A 17,612-nucleotide genomic window follows, 5' to 3' on the forward strand; every position below is an offset into this window, starting at 1 on the left:
CTGACTAAACCTTAGGTCCACACTGTTGGCTTACATCCCTTAACTTCTATCCTCTTTCTGCATTTCTGCTTTTAGAGTTCTCTCCACTTGGTGGGTGTCCAGCAGCCGGAAGGACGATGCCGGATTCAGTTTAAACAAAGAAAATGATGTCTGCTGGAGGGCCAGGGCCGTCTGGAGGAGTGACTGCCCCCCATCCAGTAGCCCGGTGGCACCTAGACCTGAGTTTGACAAGAACACGTCACTTAATTTTATTTTAGGATTTAGTTCAAGACAATGTCCAGGTGGCATGTGTATTTGGTATTTTAAGTGTAGACGAAGAATCAGACATCACTCTCACTGATACTGAGGCCCCAATACAGGGTAAAACATTTCAGTGATCCAAAAAGAGGTATTCTTCAGAAGTTGGCATTGGTTTCATACATTACTGCAACAGTCCCCAACCTCTTTCGCACCAGACACCGGTTTCATGGAAGACAATTTTTCCACAGATGAGTGTGGGAGGCAGAGTTTTCGGTTTCTCCCACCACTCACCTCCTGCTGTGTGGACTGGTTCCTAACAGGCCAGGGCCCAATACTGATTCGTGATTGGGGATCCCTGCATTATTATATCAAAACTTTAAATAGAAATAATGTCATTTGAATGAAATTTTTCATATGTTAAATTCACTGTGAAGATAACATACTTTAACTTCTATTTTGAAAAAAGGCTAATAGTCTTAGACTTGAAAGAGTATTAAATAATGATTTCTGGAAAGTTGCTATTTTTCTTAATATAATTCTTAACTAGCAATTGGAATTCTTAAACCACTATTAATTTAATTATTTATGAAACATGTCTAATGCTAAATATATGAAGAAAATGATCACTTTCTAAGACCTGTGAAGTCAGGGATCATGTCTGACACTCATTTCTATCCTCCATTCTGCCTAGGACAGCACTTCTCTATAGGGTATATTCAATATATGTATGTTGACTGATTTATTCATTTGTATTTTAATTAAGGTGAAAGCACCCTTTTGATTCAAGGTGTTTATAATTGTAGTTGAAGAGATAATATTTTTCCTAGTTTATAGAAGCTCTAAGTGACGTGTCAAGTCAAATAACCTTTCAATCTACTACTTAAGACTTTCGCCTGAAATATTTACTATGAAATCCAGAAAAGAAATCCTATCATGTTCAGGGGAAATATATGACCCCAATCACAGCGTGATTTGTCCTCTAAGAGTCAATAAAATGCCATCTGCCTCCTTGGTTTCACAATAAATAAGCTTTGCAGTGCATGTGTCCTCTGGATTATTTGCTCCCCTGTGCTAGAATGATCCCGAGGGGTTGAAAACGATTGCTTACTTATCTGTCTCCCACCAATGGGCAGATGACTCGCTAGGAGAAAATTAAGTACTTTGGAATGCATTAACTCTTTGGGACTAATACAGTGATTTTGAAGCTTAGCTAGCAGCTTGCCGCTTAGCTTAGCAGGCTGGAGGTCTGAGGACTGAAGGGAGTGAAGAAGGCAGTTGAAAATCCACAGGAGAGCTGAGAACTGTGGACCACTAGCTGGCGGTTCTTCTAAATATGGCAGGTGTGCTTCCAGGGAAGGTGTGTCCTCTTCCAAACAGCTGGGGCCCACAGCCAAACATGGTATTTGCAAATAATAGACACTTGAGCTAAATCTGCAGACATTTGGGGCTAGTGTTTATCTCCTTATTATTGTTTGGTAAGGTTGAAGTTAGCTGGCAAGTTTATGCACTTTAAAAAAAAAAAAAACTGCCCAGATGTGGGAGATCTATAACCTTTGAAATCAAGCACGGTAAGAGGAATATACTTGGAGGTCCTTATTTCTTTTCTTTTTTTTGTAAATGAATTATTTTAATTGGAGGCTAATTAATTTACAATATTGTAGTGGTTTTTGCCATACATTGACATGAATCTGCCATGGGTGTACATGTGTTCCCCATCCTGAACCCCACTCCCACCTGCCTCCCCATCCCATCCCTCAGGGTCATCCCAGTGCACCAGCCCCGAGCACCCTGTCTCATGCATTAAACCTGGACTGGCGATCTGTTTCACATATGATAATATACATGTTTCAATGCCATTCTCCCAAATCATCCCACCCTCGCCTTCTCCCACAAAGTCCAAAAGTCTGTTCTTTTTCTCTGAGTCTCTTTTGCTGTCTCGCATATAGGTTCATCGTTACCATCTTTCTAAATTCCATATATATGCATTGTTATGCTGATTGGTGTTTTTCTTTCTGACTTACTTTGCTCTGTGTAATAGGCTGCAGTTTCATCCACCTCATTAGAACTGATTCAGATGCATTCTTTTTAATAGCTGAGGAATATTCCATTGTGTATATGTACCTCAGCTTTCTTATCTATTCACCTGCTGATGGACATATAGGTTGCTTCCATGTCCAGGCTATTGTAAACAGTGCTGCGATGAACACTGGGGTACACGTGTTTCTAATTCTGGTTTCCTTGGTGTATATGCCCAGCAGTGGGATTGCTAGGTCATATGGCCATTCTATTTCCATTTTTTTTAAGGAATCTCCACACTGTTCTCCATAGTGGCTGTACTAGTTTGCATTCCCACCAACAATGTAAGAAGGTTCCCTTTTCTCCCCACCCTCTCCAGCATTTATTGTTTGTAGACTTTTTGATAGCAGCCATTCTGACTGGCATGAGATGGTACCTCATTGTGGTTTTGATTTGCATTTCTCTGATAAAGAGTGATGTTGAGCATCTTTTCATGTGTTTGTTAACCATCTGTATGTCTTCTTTAGAGAAATGTCTGTTTAGTTCCTTGGTCCATTTTTTGATTGCATCATTTATTTTTCTGGAATTGAGCTGCTTGTATATTTTTGAGATTAATTCTTTGTCAGTTGCTTCGTTTGCTATCATTTTCTCCCATTCTGAAGGCTGTCTTTTCACCTTGCTTCTAGTTTCCTTCATTGTGCAAAAGCTTTTAAGTTTAATTAGGTCCCATTTGTTTATTTTTGCTTTTGTTTCCATTACTCTAGGAGGTGTGTCATAGAGAATCCTATTTCTTTTTATTTCCCTAGCCTGAGATTTCATATAGGGTTTCCCACATGGCTCAATGGTAAAGAATCTGTCTGCCAATGCAGGAGATGCGGGAGACATGGGTTCGATCCCTGGGTCGGGAAGATCCCCTGGAGGAGAAAATGGCAAGCTACTCCATTATTCTTGCCTGGAAAATTCCAAGGACATAGGAGCCTGGTGGGCTACAGTCCAGGCGGTCACAAAGAGTCAGATGTGACTAAGCCCAGCACACACAACACATATTAATCGAAGGTGTATTTATATATATATATACATAAAGTATATATTTATATGTACTAACTTGAGTTTTCCACAAAGTGGAGCCTAAGACAGATTTGTATGTAGTGCAGAGAGTTAATTTGAGACGTGCTCCCAGGCAGCAAAAGTAAGGGATCAGAAAGAATATGCCACAATCGAGTTATGTTATTAAGGTAGGTGTCCCAGCCCCTATTTCAAAGCAGAAGCCATGAGAGATGAGGGGACCATGTTCAAGGGCATGTGAGGAGTGGCTGGAGCATGGTGGGGTGAGGAGCATGGGATTCTGCATGTAGTTTTGATCACGTTTTAATAGAATGTGAGATCATCTATGTGCAGAACATCCTTGTGGAGGCAGCCATTCAGGCTCATGTGATGATTAATATTAACCCTCCTTTGTCGTGTCCCTGCAAAGGGCTTATAACTTCGTGTTTACTTAGCAGCCTGAAACAGAGAAGAGTTCACGTATTTACTGATGGAATTGCAGAACTAAATGGTAGTGCCACTGGAAACTTGTAATTAAAGCAGGAAATGGGAAAGGAGGGGCCATTAAAACTGAAATTAGCAAGTCACCTGCTGAAACTTATGTGTGAGCTTTTAGATAGAGTATGTACTCATTAAAAGGCATGTCCTTTCAAGATTTTAATGAGGACAAAAAAGGAAATGTCTAAGTCTGTTCAGACTATGTAACAAAATACCATAGAATGGGTGGCTGATAAACCACAGAAATGCATCTCTCACAGTTCTGAAGGTGGGCAAGTTCAAGACCAAGCTGCCAGCATGGTTGAGTTCTACTGAGACCCTCTTCCTGGTAAGGTCAGTAATTTCTCAATGTCCTCACACAGTAGAAGGAGTAAGGGATCTCTTTGAGGTCTCTTGTAAGAATAGCCATTCCCTTCATGAGGGCTCCACCCTATCCTCATGACCTAATCGACTCCAAAAGGCCCCAGCTCCTAATGTCATCAGCTTTGGGAGGATTGAACGTGTGAACTTGGGGAAGGCACAAATATTTAGGCCACAGCAGGAAGTAATCCTCCATAGTTGCTCATCTTTCTAAGTAGAATCTAAAGTATTTTGTTCCAATGGAAGACCCTGGACAGCATTTGGAAATGCAGGTGATTCCTCCTCTTTTGGGCCCTAAATCTCTTAATAGAGCAGCCAGGAGCCTGGGACTGTCTCTGTGAGCATCCACATGGGAGTAGACCATGATACTTGGCTTTCATCAGCATAGCATCTTTTTTTTTTAAAGTTTTTAGAATAAATGTCTCCATATTTCTTCATTAATGTTGGGTTTGGGTAAGTAAAATGAACTTATCAAAGTTTTATTGTTTTAAAATCTTATTTTTTGTTATTTTAATGAATGGCTATGGGTGGTTACTAACAAGTGTACACCTATTTTAAACTATTTTCTTGATGAACTGCCTATTGTTACATTCTAGAAGCCAATCATATGCGCTTCTGTCACTTGAATAATTACTGTGAGGCACTTTGCTAAGCCCATTGCACTCACCCACTTTTATTCTCACAATAATCCCATGTGTCAGGTGGGTTTCTATGATTATCATCCCTGTTTTACAAATGAGAGAAATAGAGTTTGGAGAGACTGAGTGACATACTTGAGGTCACACATCGAGGAAGTGGCAGAGGCAGGAGTTGAACCCAGGGAGTCTGGCTCCAGGGCACAGCTTCTTAACACTAAACAGCGTGGCATCCTTCTCTCTCGCTCTTTTGGAAAAAACATTTTAATCTTTTTTTTTTTTTTAACCTCACAATAAGGCATGTGGGTTCTTAGTTTCCCAACCAGGGATCGAACCCATGTCTCCTACATTGGAAGCTCAGGGTCTTAACCACTGGACCACCAGGGAAGCCCCACTGCATCTTCCTAAAGAGAAAAGTATTCCTCATGAGAGACAACACCATTAACCTTGTCACCATAATCCACATTCTGGGTTCTCTGTTAAGTCTGAGGGACAGCTGGATAATTTGTCACATAGCCTGCACTACAAACGGAAAAGGAAAAGAGCTCTTATTGCTTACCAGTGTCCTTCCTCATCAGCTTCTGTCTCCAGGAGCCTCCAGGCACCACCCTTCCTTGTGAGTATTATACAGTGGACCAGCTTCAGATGAAGTGTAGCATATAAGAGAGATGGCCATTTGTTTGAAGAAAAATATCTGATAAAAATGCATCTTTTTAGTGAGGTCATATAAATACAAATTTTGGGACAAATGTTATAAATTCTAATGATATATTTTAGCAGGCACTGTCTATTAATAGTAATTGACTTTTTTTTTTAACAGTGTTCTACCTTGTTTCTTCACAAAAATAGCCCTGGTAATTAGAGCCCCACTAGGCCATAGGGTAAGGGAGATATGTGGATTTTTCTCCTTCTGGCAGAGACAGCAACTAGATGAAATCTGAACAGTCTTAGTTTAAGCTTTGTCTTCAGGTGACTTAGAAATTGGGGAAGAGTTATTTTGAGAGTACTTAAAGGAAGGGATGTTTACTTCACAAGGCCTATAAACTTTGGTTTGAATTTTGTTGTTATTACTGGAAAGAAACATGTTAGAATCATAATACAGAAGTGGAGAGATCAGTCTAACATCCTGGCTTTGCTGCTTAAGAAACTGAAATCCAAGCTGGAGAAATGTCATGTGCCCTTGTAGGATGTCCAGTGACTAGTGAAGACAACCCTCTGGGTGAGTGGGTGAAATGGTTTAAATGAATGATTCTTTGAAGACCAAAAAAAAAAAAAAAAAAAATGGAACAAATGAGTAAATATCTAACTTCTTTTGGCAGCAAAACTTTTCTTTCTAAAACATATTAGTTTCTAGATCTCCCAGAGAAAAAAAGCAGAGAAATCCAACTCAACATTTAGCTGACTAACACTTTGTTAGTCATGAGGTCACAAAGTACCTGTTCATTAACATATGAGACTAACCATAGCAGAAATAACTGTTAAACTAAGACATACTATTTTCTTCTACTTTTAAAAGTAAAGAAAACAGCAATTCAAAACAGTGGAAAAATCCAGTTGATATCCTAACTGAAAGTCGCTCAGTAGTCATGGCTAACTGTTTTTGGGACCCCATGGAGACTGTAGCCCGCCTGGCTCCTCTGTCCATTGAATTCTCCAGGCAAGAATACTGGAGTGGGTAGCCAGTCCCTTCTCCAGGGTATCTTCCTAATCCTGGGATCAAACCCGGGTCTCCTGCATTGCAGCAGATTCTTTACCACCTGAGCCACCAGGGAAGCCCAAAGCTCCCTGAAATAGGAGATAGGAGGCAACTGTCATATAAGAGAAGAATAATGGTTGTACTGTGAGAAGATACAAGTTCAAGTTCCAGCTTTGTCCTTCAGCTTCATATAATAATCAGCAAATCAGTTCAGACCTCTAAGCTTCAGTTTACTCACAAGTTAAAGGTACACTGCACTTAATTCAGGCAAAACTAATACAATTATGTAAAGTTTAAAAATAAAAAAATAAAAAAAGAAAAAGAATAGATATATCTATACATATAATTGAATTACTTTGCTGTACACCTATACATTGTAAATCAACTACAGTCCAATATAAAATAAAAATTTTTTTTTAATTAAAAAAAAAAAAGAAGACTACATATGGGAGGGACAACTGGGTGTGTGTGTATGTGTGTGTGTATGCACGTGTGCACACACATGCTTAGTCACTCAATCATGAACAACTCTTTGCAACCCCATGGGACAACCAGATATTCACATGCAAAAGAATAAAGTTGGAACCCTATCTCACACTATATAAAAGAATAAACTCAAAATAAATCAAAGATATATGTAACAAGATAAACCGGACATCACCAAAATGAAAAACATCTTTGCTTCAAAGGAAGGGATTCAGAGTAGAATTAGGGATGGTGTCTGGTGCCGAGAAAAAGGGGAAAGTGCTGCTCCTCTGCAATGTTTCAAGCCTGCCTCGGGCATCATTGCTGTCCACAGAATTCCCATAGCCTCCTGTGGCTTCTGTGCCTTGCTCAGCATGGCTAGGGACTTTGCAATCTGTCTTCTCTTCTGCCTGGACTCCCTAGGTCTCAGATCTCCAGCAGACTCAGGTTGACCACCTCACTAAACTCCACCCCACTCCATCAGACTGGGATTGGCCGTCTCACTCCTCGCCAGCCTAGTGGAAGCTCTTTCTATTTAGGAAGAATCTCTCTGCTCCCTGCTTCTCCAAGCCTCACTGTACTGTCTCCAAAACTCAATTCTACTTGTTATTAAAGAGTTGGGCTTGATTGCTCATAAAACTCACAACTGAGCTAAATTTTAAGGACAGAAATGGCTTAAATTTAAAAATTTTCCAGGAAGTGATGAAAAATAGTTATGTTCCATTATTCTGGTACAGCAAAGACTAGAATGAACAGAATAGTTAAATTGCTATATTCAGTTCAGTTCAGTTCAGTCTCTCAGTCGTGTCTGACTCTTTGTGACCCCATGAATTGCAGCACGCCAGGCCTCCCTGTCCATCACCAACTCCCGGAGTTTACCCAGACTCACGTCCATTGACTCAGTGATGCCAGCCAGCCATCTCATTCTCTGTCGTCCCCTTTTCCTCCTGCCCCCAATCCCTCCCAGCATCAGAGTCTTTTCCAATAAGTCAACTGTTCACGTGAGATGGCCAAAGTACTGGAGTTTCAGCTTTAGCATCATTCCTTCCAAAGAACACCCAGGGCTGATCGCCTTTAGAATGGACTGGTTGGATCTCCTTGCAGTCCAAGGGACTCTCAAGAGTCTTCTCCAACACTACAGTTCAAAAGCATCAATTCTTTGAAGCTCAGCTTTCTTCACAGTCCAACTCTCACATCCATACATGACCACTGGAAAAACCATAGCCTTGACTAGATGGACCTTTGTTGGCAAAGTAATGTCTCTGCTTTTGAATATGCTATCTAGGTTAGTCATAACTTTCCTTCCAAGGAGTAAGCATCTTTTAATTTCATGGCTGCAGTCACCATCTGCAGTGATTTTGGAGCCCCCAAAAATAAAGTCTGACACTGTTTCCACTGTTTCCCCATCTATTTCCCATGAAGCGATGGGACCAGATGCCATGATCTTTGTTTTCTGAATGTTGAGCTTTAAGCCAAACTTTTCACTCTCCTCTTTCACTTTCATCAAGAGGCTTTTGAGTTCCTCTTCACTTTCTGCCATAAGGGTGGTGTCATCTGCATATCTGAGGTTATTGATATTTCTCCCGGCAATCTTGATTCCAGCTTGTGCTTCTTCCAGCCCAGCATTTCTCATGATGTACTCTGCATATAAGTTAAATAAGCAGGGTGACAATATACAGCCTTGACGGATTCCTTTTCCTATTTGGAAGCAGTCTGTTGTTCCATGTCCAGTTCTAACTGTTGCTTTCTGACCTGCATATAGGTTTCTCAAGAGGCAGATCAGGTGGTCTGGTATTCCCATTAGAGCATTCTAAAGGTTTATAAATATCTTGATGTAATGATACCATGAGTTGAAGATAATAATGGTGAGTTAATGCCAATAATAATAAGCATACATTGATTGAATCCTTACTTTTGGTGTGGTTTAGGCACTTTTCCAGCCCTACCATCTTTCAGGGAGAACAATTAAGAACGACATCCAGTAAGGAAATATTGATTTTGGCCCTCAGTTCCAAGAAATGTGATAAACTAATTCATAAAATAAGCATCCCAAAATTGTTTACAATACTTTCTTGAGGATGTTGGCTAAGATACCAGAGAGGCTTGTTTTATATTTGCTTACACTGGTGAAAATCGGCAAAAGCGTTTTATTTTTCAATTCACTTACCCAGCAAAAGAAATAGAAGCAGAGTATTTACTTAAGGAAAAGAGCTTTCAAGGCAATGTTTTTCTCTGCAATACTTGACAGATTATCCACTCTCCCTTGGAGAGGGCCCAGGGTGAAGAAGAGAAGGCCTTCCTAGACTGACCAGTAGGGCTTAGGAGAAAAAGCTCTAAGCTGAGTCCAAGCTGCACAGTCATAGCTTCTAAGTCCTTTGTTCTCCTCTGCAGCATGAGAAGGCTGGCCTAGACTAGAGAAGCCACAAGACCCTCCACACTTTCACATGCCTCGCATCCTCTGCTATGCATACACGGTTGTGCGGCATATATATACAATGAAATATCACTCAGCCATAAAGAGGAAGGAAATTGGGTCATTTGTAGCGTCTTGGATGGACTTAGAGTCCGTCATACAGAATAAAGGAAGTCAGAAAGAGAAAAACAAGTATCATATATTAACGCATATATATCAGTTCATTTCAGTTCAATTGCTCAGTCATGTCTGACTCTTTGTGACCCCGTGGACTGCAGCACACCAGGCCTCCCTGTCCATCACCAACTCCCAGAGTTCACTCAAACTCATGTCCATTGAGTCAGTAATGCCATCCAACCATCTCATCCTCTGTCGTTCCCTTCTCCTGCCTTCAATTTTTCCCAGCATCAGGGTCTTTTCCAATGAGTCAATTCTTCGCATCAAGTGGCCAAAGTATTGGAGTTTCAGCTTCAGCATCAGTCCTTCCAATGAATATTCAGGACTGATTTCTTTAATGATTGACTGGTTTGAACGAATATATATATGGAATCTAGAAAAATGGTGCAGATAAATCTATTTGCAGGGCAAGAACAGAGATGCAGACATAGGGAACAGACACTTGGCCATGGGTGGGGGGATGGGATGGATTGGGAGATTAGTATTAATGTGTGTGCACTGCCATGTATAAAACAGGTAGCAAGTGGGAGCTTATTGTGTAGTGCAAGGAGCTCAGCTCAGTGCCCTGTGGTGACCTAGAGGAATGGGATGAGGGGGAGGGTGGGAGGTCCAAGAGGGAGGGGATATTTGTATACATACAGCTGATTCACTTCTTGGTACAGCAGAAACTAACACAACATTGTAAAGCAAATCTACCCCCCCAAAAAATAATAAATAAATATCGCATTCAGTTCAGTTCAGTCGCTCAGTCGTGTCCGACTCTTTGCGACCCCATGAATCGCAGCTTGCCAGGCCTCCCTGTCCATCACTGGTAGGTGTCTATTAAAGGCAGAATTTGTGGGGTAAATAAGTCCCAGCCACAGGCCTTTCTGCATGAAGGAGATGAAGGGGATGAAGGGCAAGGCAGCTAGAAGCAGTGGAAAGAACACTGACTGTAAGCTTAAACATCTCCATCTCGGTTCTGGCTCCTGCGTTTACAAGCTCTCTTACTACTTGACCTCTCTTGGCCACAGTTTCCCAGCCTATAAAACAGGAAAATGATACTAGCTGGCTCATCCTGGTGGTTAAGACAGATCATTGTGAACTCTGTTGTTTATCAAGTATCATTCAGTTTTGAGATACAACCATGATAAAAGTCAGGTCTAGATCAACTTGCCCACCCCTAAGCTTCAATTTTCACTCCAACTCTCAGCACTGCTAGGCCTAGGAAATGTCTAGCTGTCATTTGGGGGAAACTCAATTATATTTTTCTCCAGTAGCTATAAGCACTGCCCTCTGCTTGTCATGTCACACATGTCCTGACCCTTCCTTGCATGTTTAAACAAACAAGGCTCATATGGAGCTCCACATACTTCATATTCTCCTCGACCAGCTTGCTGTGAACAGCTTCTGTTCTTTTCTAAATACATTTTCAAGGTTTCTCTTGTGGAAGAAGCCACAGTGAACTCTGGAGCTGTTTTTTCCCATGAAAATGCTCTTTATGAGGAGGTAAGCATCAAAACCCAACATACAAGACAATAAAGCTTGTCTAGTGAAGCACTGATGCTTTTGAACTGTAGTGTTGGAGAAGACTTGAGAGTCCCTTAGACTGCAAGGAGATCAAACCAGTCCATCCTAAAAGAAATCAGTCCTGAATATTAATTGAAGGACTGATGCTAAAGCTGAAACTTCAATACTTTGGCCACCTGATGCGAAGAACCAACTCATTGGAAAAGACCCTGATGCTGGGAAAGATTGAAGGCAGGAGGAAAGGGAATGGCAGAGGTTGGATGGCATCACTAACTCAATGGACATGAGTTTGAGTAAGCTCCAGGAGTTGGGGATGGACAGGGAAGCCTGGAGTGCTGCAGTCCATAGGGTCACAAAGAGTCAGACATGATGTAGAGACTGAACTGAACTGAGTGCTCAAGATGCATTTCGAACATTTTTTACCCATGTAGCATTAATTCATCCTCTGGTCAAAAGGAAAAATAAGTCCAAAATAAAATAAAAACTAAGGCATTCTCCTCCATAGGTCAGGATCTGAAATATAAATGGATGAAACTTGTAGAAACCACAATCCAGTTTGAAAGACTCTACATGTTGAGATTTTTGCTGAACTTTGTCTATATCATAATACAGCACTCGAGGAAATAGCATCATGAAAAGCCAGAAAATCACAGCTTGACCTCAAGAATGTCCTCATTAGAAGAGAAGTTGAGCTTCTCCCTCCCAAAAGCTCATCTAAGATCATGTATCTATTACAACCCTGTGATAAGTACTAACATTGTCTTCATTTTTCACAAATTTTATTCATTTATTTTTAACTGTATTGGGTCTTCATTGCTGCCGGGGGCTTTCTCTAGTTGCACTGTATGGGCTTCTCTTTGCAGTGGTTTCTCTTGTTGCAGACAACAGGCTCTAGAGTTTGGGCTCTAGAGTTGCGGTGCATGGGCTTAGCTGCTCCGCAGCATGTGGGATCTTTCCAGACCTGTGTCCCCGCATTGGCAGTTGGATTCTTATCCACTGAACCACCAGAGAAGTCCTATCTTCATTTTTCAAAAGAGGAAACTGAGGCACAAAAGAGTTGAGTCATTTTCTAAGTCACACAGGGAGGAGGTGCACAGCCAGAATTTAGCCCGGGCATTCTGGCTCCAAAATCTGTGCTATTGACTTCGCCTTAGCCTGCTCTTCCCTAGAGCACTGTGAATGCTCTCCCCCAAAGAAATGAGTCACACAGAGGTTTCAGATATTGTGTTGAGGCTTTCAAATCCCCACACCTCTCTCTAAGCACTAATTAGTTAATCGTCTCGTCCAGTGCTTTATAAACCCAAACACATCTGAGATTTTTAAAGTCTCATGAAGCAGTGCTGTCTACCAGGAGGATCATTTAGTGCCTTTTAGTTCTTACTTGAAAAATCTGTTTTCCCTAAATCTTTTCACACTTCCTATCATTGCCATCGTTGGGAGGAATAGCATATAATCAGAGGAAGGGGACTTAAACAGTGATGAAAAGCATTCAAGCTGTCTAGCTTGTTAGCCTTGTTATGAAGATGCTTCAGTGATTTCATGCTGAAAACATCTACAGAACTCCATCCACATTCCATGAACCCACAGGATCAATCTCCAGACCTCCTGTGTGGTAGGTGGCAAGTGCTGTACATGCTGAAGAATCTGGATACATTTCCAACGAAACAGCCACCAGTTGGCAATGATTAGCATTTATGACTTGATAGTGTAGTTCGGGGGGCAGGGAGGGGAAGGTAAATTCAACCTTTTACATATTCTTCCAGGCAACTAGTTTCTTTCACCTAGGAAGAAAGGAATGGATTTAAATTAGGCAAATAGGAAATTAAACATCACTTTGATATGAGGTAGAAATGAACCATCTCAATGGATATTGAAAAGTTATTTAAATATAATTGTTACCATTACTAATTTAAATAAATTATTTTACATTAAAAAAAGAACAAAATAGCTCATTGGTAATTTTTATACTGATTACATGTTGAAATGATAATGTTTGGGGTACACTGGGTTAAATAAAATATATTTTAAAAATTAAAAACAGCTATCCATCATACCACCAACACATGTGCACACACACACACACATACAGGTAGAACACATATTACTGGGACTTTCTAAATTATGGGCATCCATCCTTATCATGAGATTATATCAATAAATTGATATTTAGAAAAAGATAGAAAATAATAGATCATCATTAACCTCAGTGGGTGCTGAAATAACTGCTGCTATCAAAATCTAAGAGAGGCCAAAGAATCATGTCACCCCTCAGTGGTGGACACCAAATCACATCTTCCTGAATCCAGAGAACCATCCTGTCATCTGAAGCTGCCCTTCGGTTCAGTTCAGTTGAGTTCAGTCATTCAGCCGTGTCCAACTCTTTGCAACTCCATGAATTACAGCATGCCAGGGCCCCCTATCCATCATCAATTCCTGGAGTTCACACAAACCCATGTCCATCGAGTCGGTGATGCCATCCAACCATGTCATCTTCTGTTGTCCCCTTCTCCTCCTGCCCTCAATCTTTCCCAGCATCAGGGTCTTTTCAAATGAGTCAGCTCTTCGCATCAGGTGGCCAAAGTATTGGAGTTTCAGCTTCAGCATCAGTCCTTCCAATGAACACCCAGGACTGATCTCCTTTAGGATGGACTGGTTGGATCCCCTTGCAATCCAAAGGACTCTCCAGAGTCTTCTCCAACACCACAGTTCAAAAGCATCAATTCTTCGGTGCTCAGCTTTCTTTATAGTCCAACTCTCACATCCATACATGACCACTGGAAAAACCACAGCCTTGACCAGATGGACCTTTGTTGGCAAAGTAATGCCTCTGCTTTTTAATATGCTGTCTAGGTTGGTCATAACTTTCCTTCCAAGGAGTAAGCATCTTTTAATTTCATGGCTGCAATCACCATCTGAAGTGATTTTAGAGCCCCCCAAAATAAAGTCAGCCACTGTTTCCCCGTCTATTTGCCATGAAGTGATGGGACTGGATGCCATGATCTACATTTTCTGAATGTTGAGCTTTAAGCCAACTTTTTCACTTTCTTCTTTCACTTTCATCAAGAGGCTCTTTAGTTCTTCTTCACTTTCTGCCATAAGGGTGGTGTCATCTGCACATCTGAGGTTATTGATATTTCTCCCGGCAATCTTGATTCCAGCTTGTGGCTTCCTCCAGCCCAGTGATTCTCATGATGTACTCAGCATATAAGTTAAATAAGCAGGGTGACAATACACAGCCTTGACGTACTCCTTTTCCTATTTGGAACCAGTCTGTTGTTCCATGTCCAGTTCTAACTGTTGTTTCCTGACCTGCATATAGGCTTCTCAAGAGGCAGGTCAGGTGGTCTGGTATTCCCATCTCTTTCAGAATTTTCCACAGTTTATTGTGATCCACACAGTCAAAGGCTTTGGCATAGTCAATAAAGCAGAAATAGATGTTTTTCTGGAACTCTCTTGTTTTTTCCATGATCCAGCGGATGTTGGCAATTTGATATCTGGTTCCTCTGCCTTTTCTAAAACCAGCTTGAACATCAGGAAGTTCACGGTTCACGTATTGCTGAAGCCTGGCTTGGAGAATTTTGAGCATTATTTTACTAGCGTGTGAGATGAGTGCAATTGTGTGGTAGTTTGAGCATTCTTTGGCATTGCCTTTCTTTGTGATTGGAATGACCTAAGCCCTTTTTATTTTTTTAACGTTCTTTTTTGATGTGGACCATTTTCAAAGTCTCTATTAAATTTGTTATGATATTATTTTTGTTTTATGTTTTGGTGTTTTGGTCACGAGGCATATGGGATCTTAGCTCCCGACTAGGGATTGAACCCACAGCCGCACCCGCTGCATTGAAAAACAAAGTCTTAGCCATGGACCACCAGAGAAGCCCCCTTCACCCTTTTCAGTGCCTTGATTCACATCTTCCTTCACGTTGGAAAAACAAAAGCAGAAACTACAGACTGCTTGCTTTGTGTCTTTTCTCTTCAGACAAGTGTTTCTTTTTTTTTTTTTTTTTTTTTTTCCCCACCTCTGGTTTTACTTTGTTGGGCCATTTCCAATCTCCACAGAGATCTTCAGAAACATTTCCCCAAACTGCGTCCCTTTTCCTCTGTGGAACCCAGCCACATTGCATTTCCCAGTCTTCCTTGCAGTTGGGTGTGGCCATATGACTGAAGTCCTGGCCAATGGAAGGTGGACAAAACTGATATGTCACGTCTAGGCCTATCAAAAGCCATCTGCACGCAGCTCTGTTCTCGTCCTCAATCAGGGTTTCAGTGAATGGTTTGAGGGTCTCAGAGATGGTGGAGGCCTGGACAGATGTCTAGGTCCCTGAAAGACGGCGCAGAGAAGCATGAGCTCCTTTCAGCTCAATGCACATTGAAATGTAGACAGTACATAAACTTTCACAGTGTTAAACCACTAAACTTTGGGGATTGTTAGTTCTGCCAAATAACCAAATGTTATATGTTTACTTAAGAATCAGATAACATAATTTAAATGCTGTGAGTCCTTTGGATCAGATTTAAATACACTTCAACATCACTTTAAAATTATTTCTGTTACCATGCCATGAAGAAAACTAAACTAAGTTTCTTAGTTTGGAGTGCAAGTACCATAAAATGAAATTAAACAAAGTTAATTTAAACCGGATTAAAATACATTTGATTTTTTTATTTTGTCCATCAATAAATGAGATGTGGCAAAATATTTCTCTATACTTTTCAGATTTTTATGTTCTTTTTAAAATTTTATTTATTTATTTTTAATTAATTTATTTATTTTAATTGGAGGCTAATTACTTTATAATATTGTAGTGGTTTTTGCCATACATTGATATGAATCAGCCATGGGTGTACACGTGTCCCCCATCCTGAAGCCCCCTCCCGTCTCCCTCCCCATCCCATCCCTCAGGGTTGTCCCAGTGCACTGGGCCTGAGCACCCTGTCTCATCCATTGAACCTGGACTGGTGATCTATTTCACATATGTTATTTTATATGAGTCTTCAAGAGCTTGTTTATATGGGCCCAATGAACTTGTTTTTGTAATTCTGAACTCCTACTTCCAAAACTAATCTTATATTTAATTTAGCATTGTTGCTAAGCATCCACTTGGTCCAAATTAATAATAACACAAGCATTAGCTTCTAAAGCTGAAAACAAGATGGGGTTGCAGCAGGGGCACTGGAATTATTTCTCTCTGAATTGGAAAAAAACAGAATTTTTGCCTGTGAATCCCCAGAACACTTTTTTTCTTTTTTCCTTCCTTACCATAATGTTCTGGTCTAGTAAAGAAGAGAGTACAAGTGCAAAGTTGTGACTGTTAAGTGCTCAGAGTTTCATTAACTCTTCTCTAATTCTTATGCTTAAAAAAAACCAAACCAAAAAACCCTCATCTGCAGAAGGGAAATGCCTGGCAGTGAAGAAGGATGACGGAGTCAGGATTAGGCTGAGTGCAGGGATGGAAGGTAAAGAAATGACTCTGTGTAGTCATTCCAGGCAAAAACTAACCATCAGTTAGGGCAGGAGGGACCCTTATAGGCACAGGAGCCAAAGCAAAAGAATGAGCAACCTAAGTTTAAGGGTAACAGATGTGTGTATGATCATGGCACCAGTTTAGGGAAAATCTTAGACTGGCTGCGTGTGTTCAGCCCACCCAAGTCTCAAGTCTGAAGCTTTCCTTTACCATTTAGCTCCACCCTGCAAGCTTGATGGGCCCCATGGGGCTCATGAGTGCTATGAGCATAGAGGTGCTGGTGGTGGAGAACAGGGTAGGGGATTCTCCGTACAAGGCAAATCTAACATGGCTGAAGCAAAGACATGGAGCTCAAATGAGGATCTCTCCTGCTGACTGATAAATAGTCATCACGCTGACTGCTGCTCAAGTCTTCACCCTGTGCTGGTGGGAAGACAGCTCATGGGGCTCCTGAGTACAGCAGATGTACAGGTGGGGCAAGGCACAAGGCCCACTCCTCTTTGGTCCTTGGCTGAGGCTAATGCAAGCTGTTGATGGAGAAGAGGCTGGGCTAGTAGTCTTGAAATGCTGACCCGGTTCCTCTTCCAACCCCTTTCAGATCACACTGCCACCTTTTCTCCTTTCCCCTCTGCCCTCACTTATTTATTTCCTCTTCCTCTTTTCTTTCCCTCTGCCAGAGACTCTCTTTCTCACTTTGAGGTTGGGGTGAACAGAGCCTTTCTGTTTCTCAAGTTTCATTTTTCTCCCATTTTATCAATCAAAGCACATCACAGACCCCCGTTGAACATCAATGTGGTGATCAGTTGCCTCTTAGGGAAAGGCCATTATCCTGCCACAGGCTCCTCTTAATTCAGGATGGGTCAGGATGGGACCTGTAGTGAGAGGACCAGACTTCAGTGTCAAAGAGCCAGAGGTGAGGGATTTTGACTGGATGCTCGAAAGATGTATTGAAGTCAGACACAAACTTCAGAAGCTTTTGGCCTCAGTAAGGAAAGTGTAAATTTTGGCAGATTACTAAGATTAGTAAATTGTAATTGATAAAATGCAGTTAATGAATTAGTTATGTGTTTGATCAAGTTAACTTTAAAGATAAA

The 17,612-nt window shown here is 41.1% G+C and overlaps 1 protein-coding gene across 3 annotated transcripts in view; it reads left to right on the forward strand.

Moving 5' to 3' along the window:
- Nucleotides 1-17,612, forward strand: part of LOC102405714 (24-hydroxycholesterol 7-alpha-hydroxylase) — a 101,997-nt gene that overhangs the window by 83,024 nt on the left and 1,361 nt on the right. The window contains exon 12 of one of the 3 annotated variants that reach the window (XM_006076147.4): nt 76-1,281. The exons of the other annotated variants lie outside the window; for them this stretch is intronic. Within the exon in view, the coding sequence (XP_006076209.3) occupies nt 76-147 (72 nt within the window). The 3' untranslated portion in view covers nt 148-1,281. Of the gene's footprint in view, nt 1-75; nt 1,282-17,612 lie in introns of those variants that run through there. 3 annotated transcript variants of the gene reach the window in all.

Source organism: Bubalus bubalis, chromosome 2 (assembly GCF_019923935.1).
Source record: "Bubalus bubalis isolate 160015118507 breed Murrah chromosome 2, NDDB_SH_1, whole genome shotgun sequence".
NCBI lineage: Eukaryota > Metazoa > Chordata > Mammalia > Artiodactyla > Bovidae > Bubalus > Bubalus bubalis.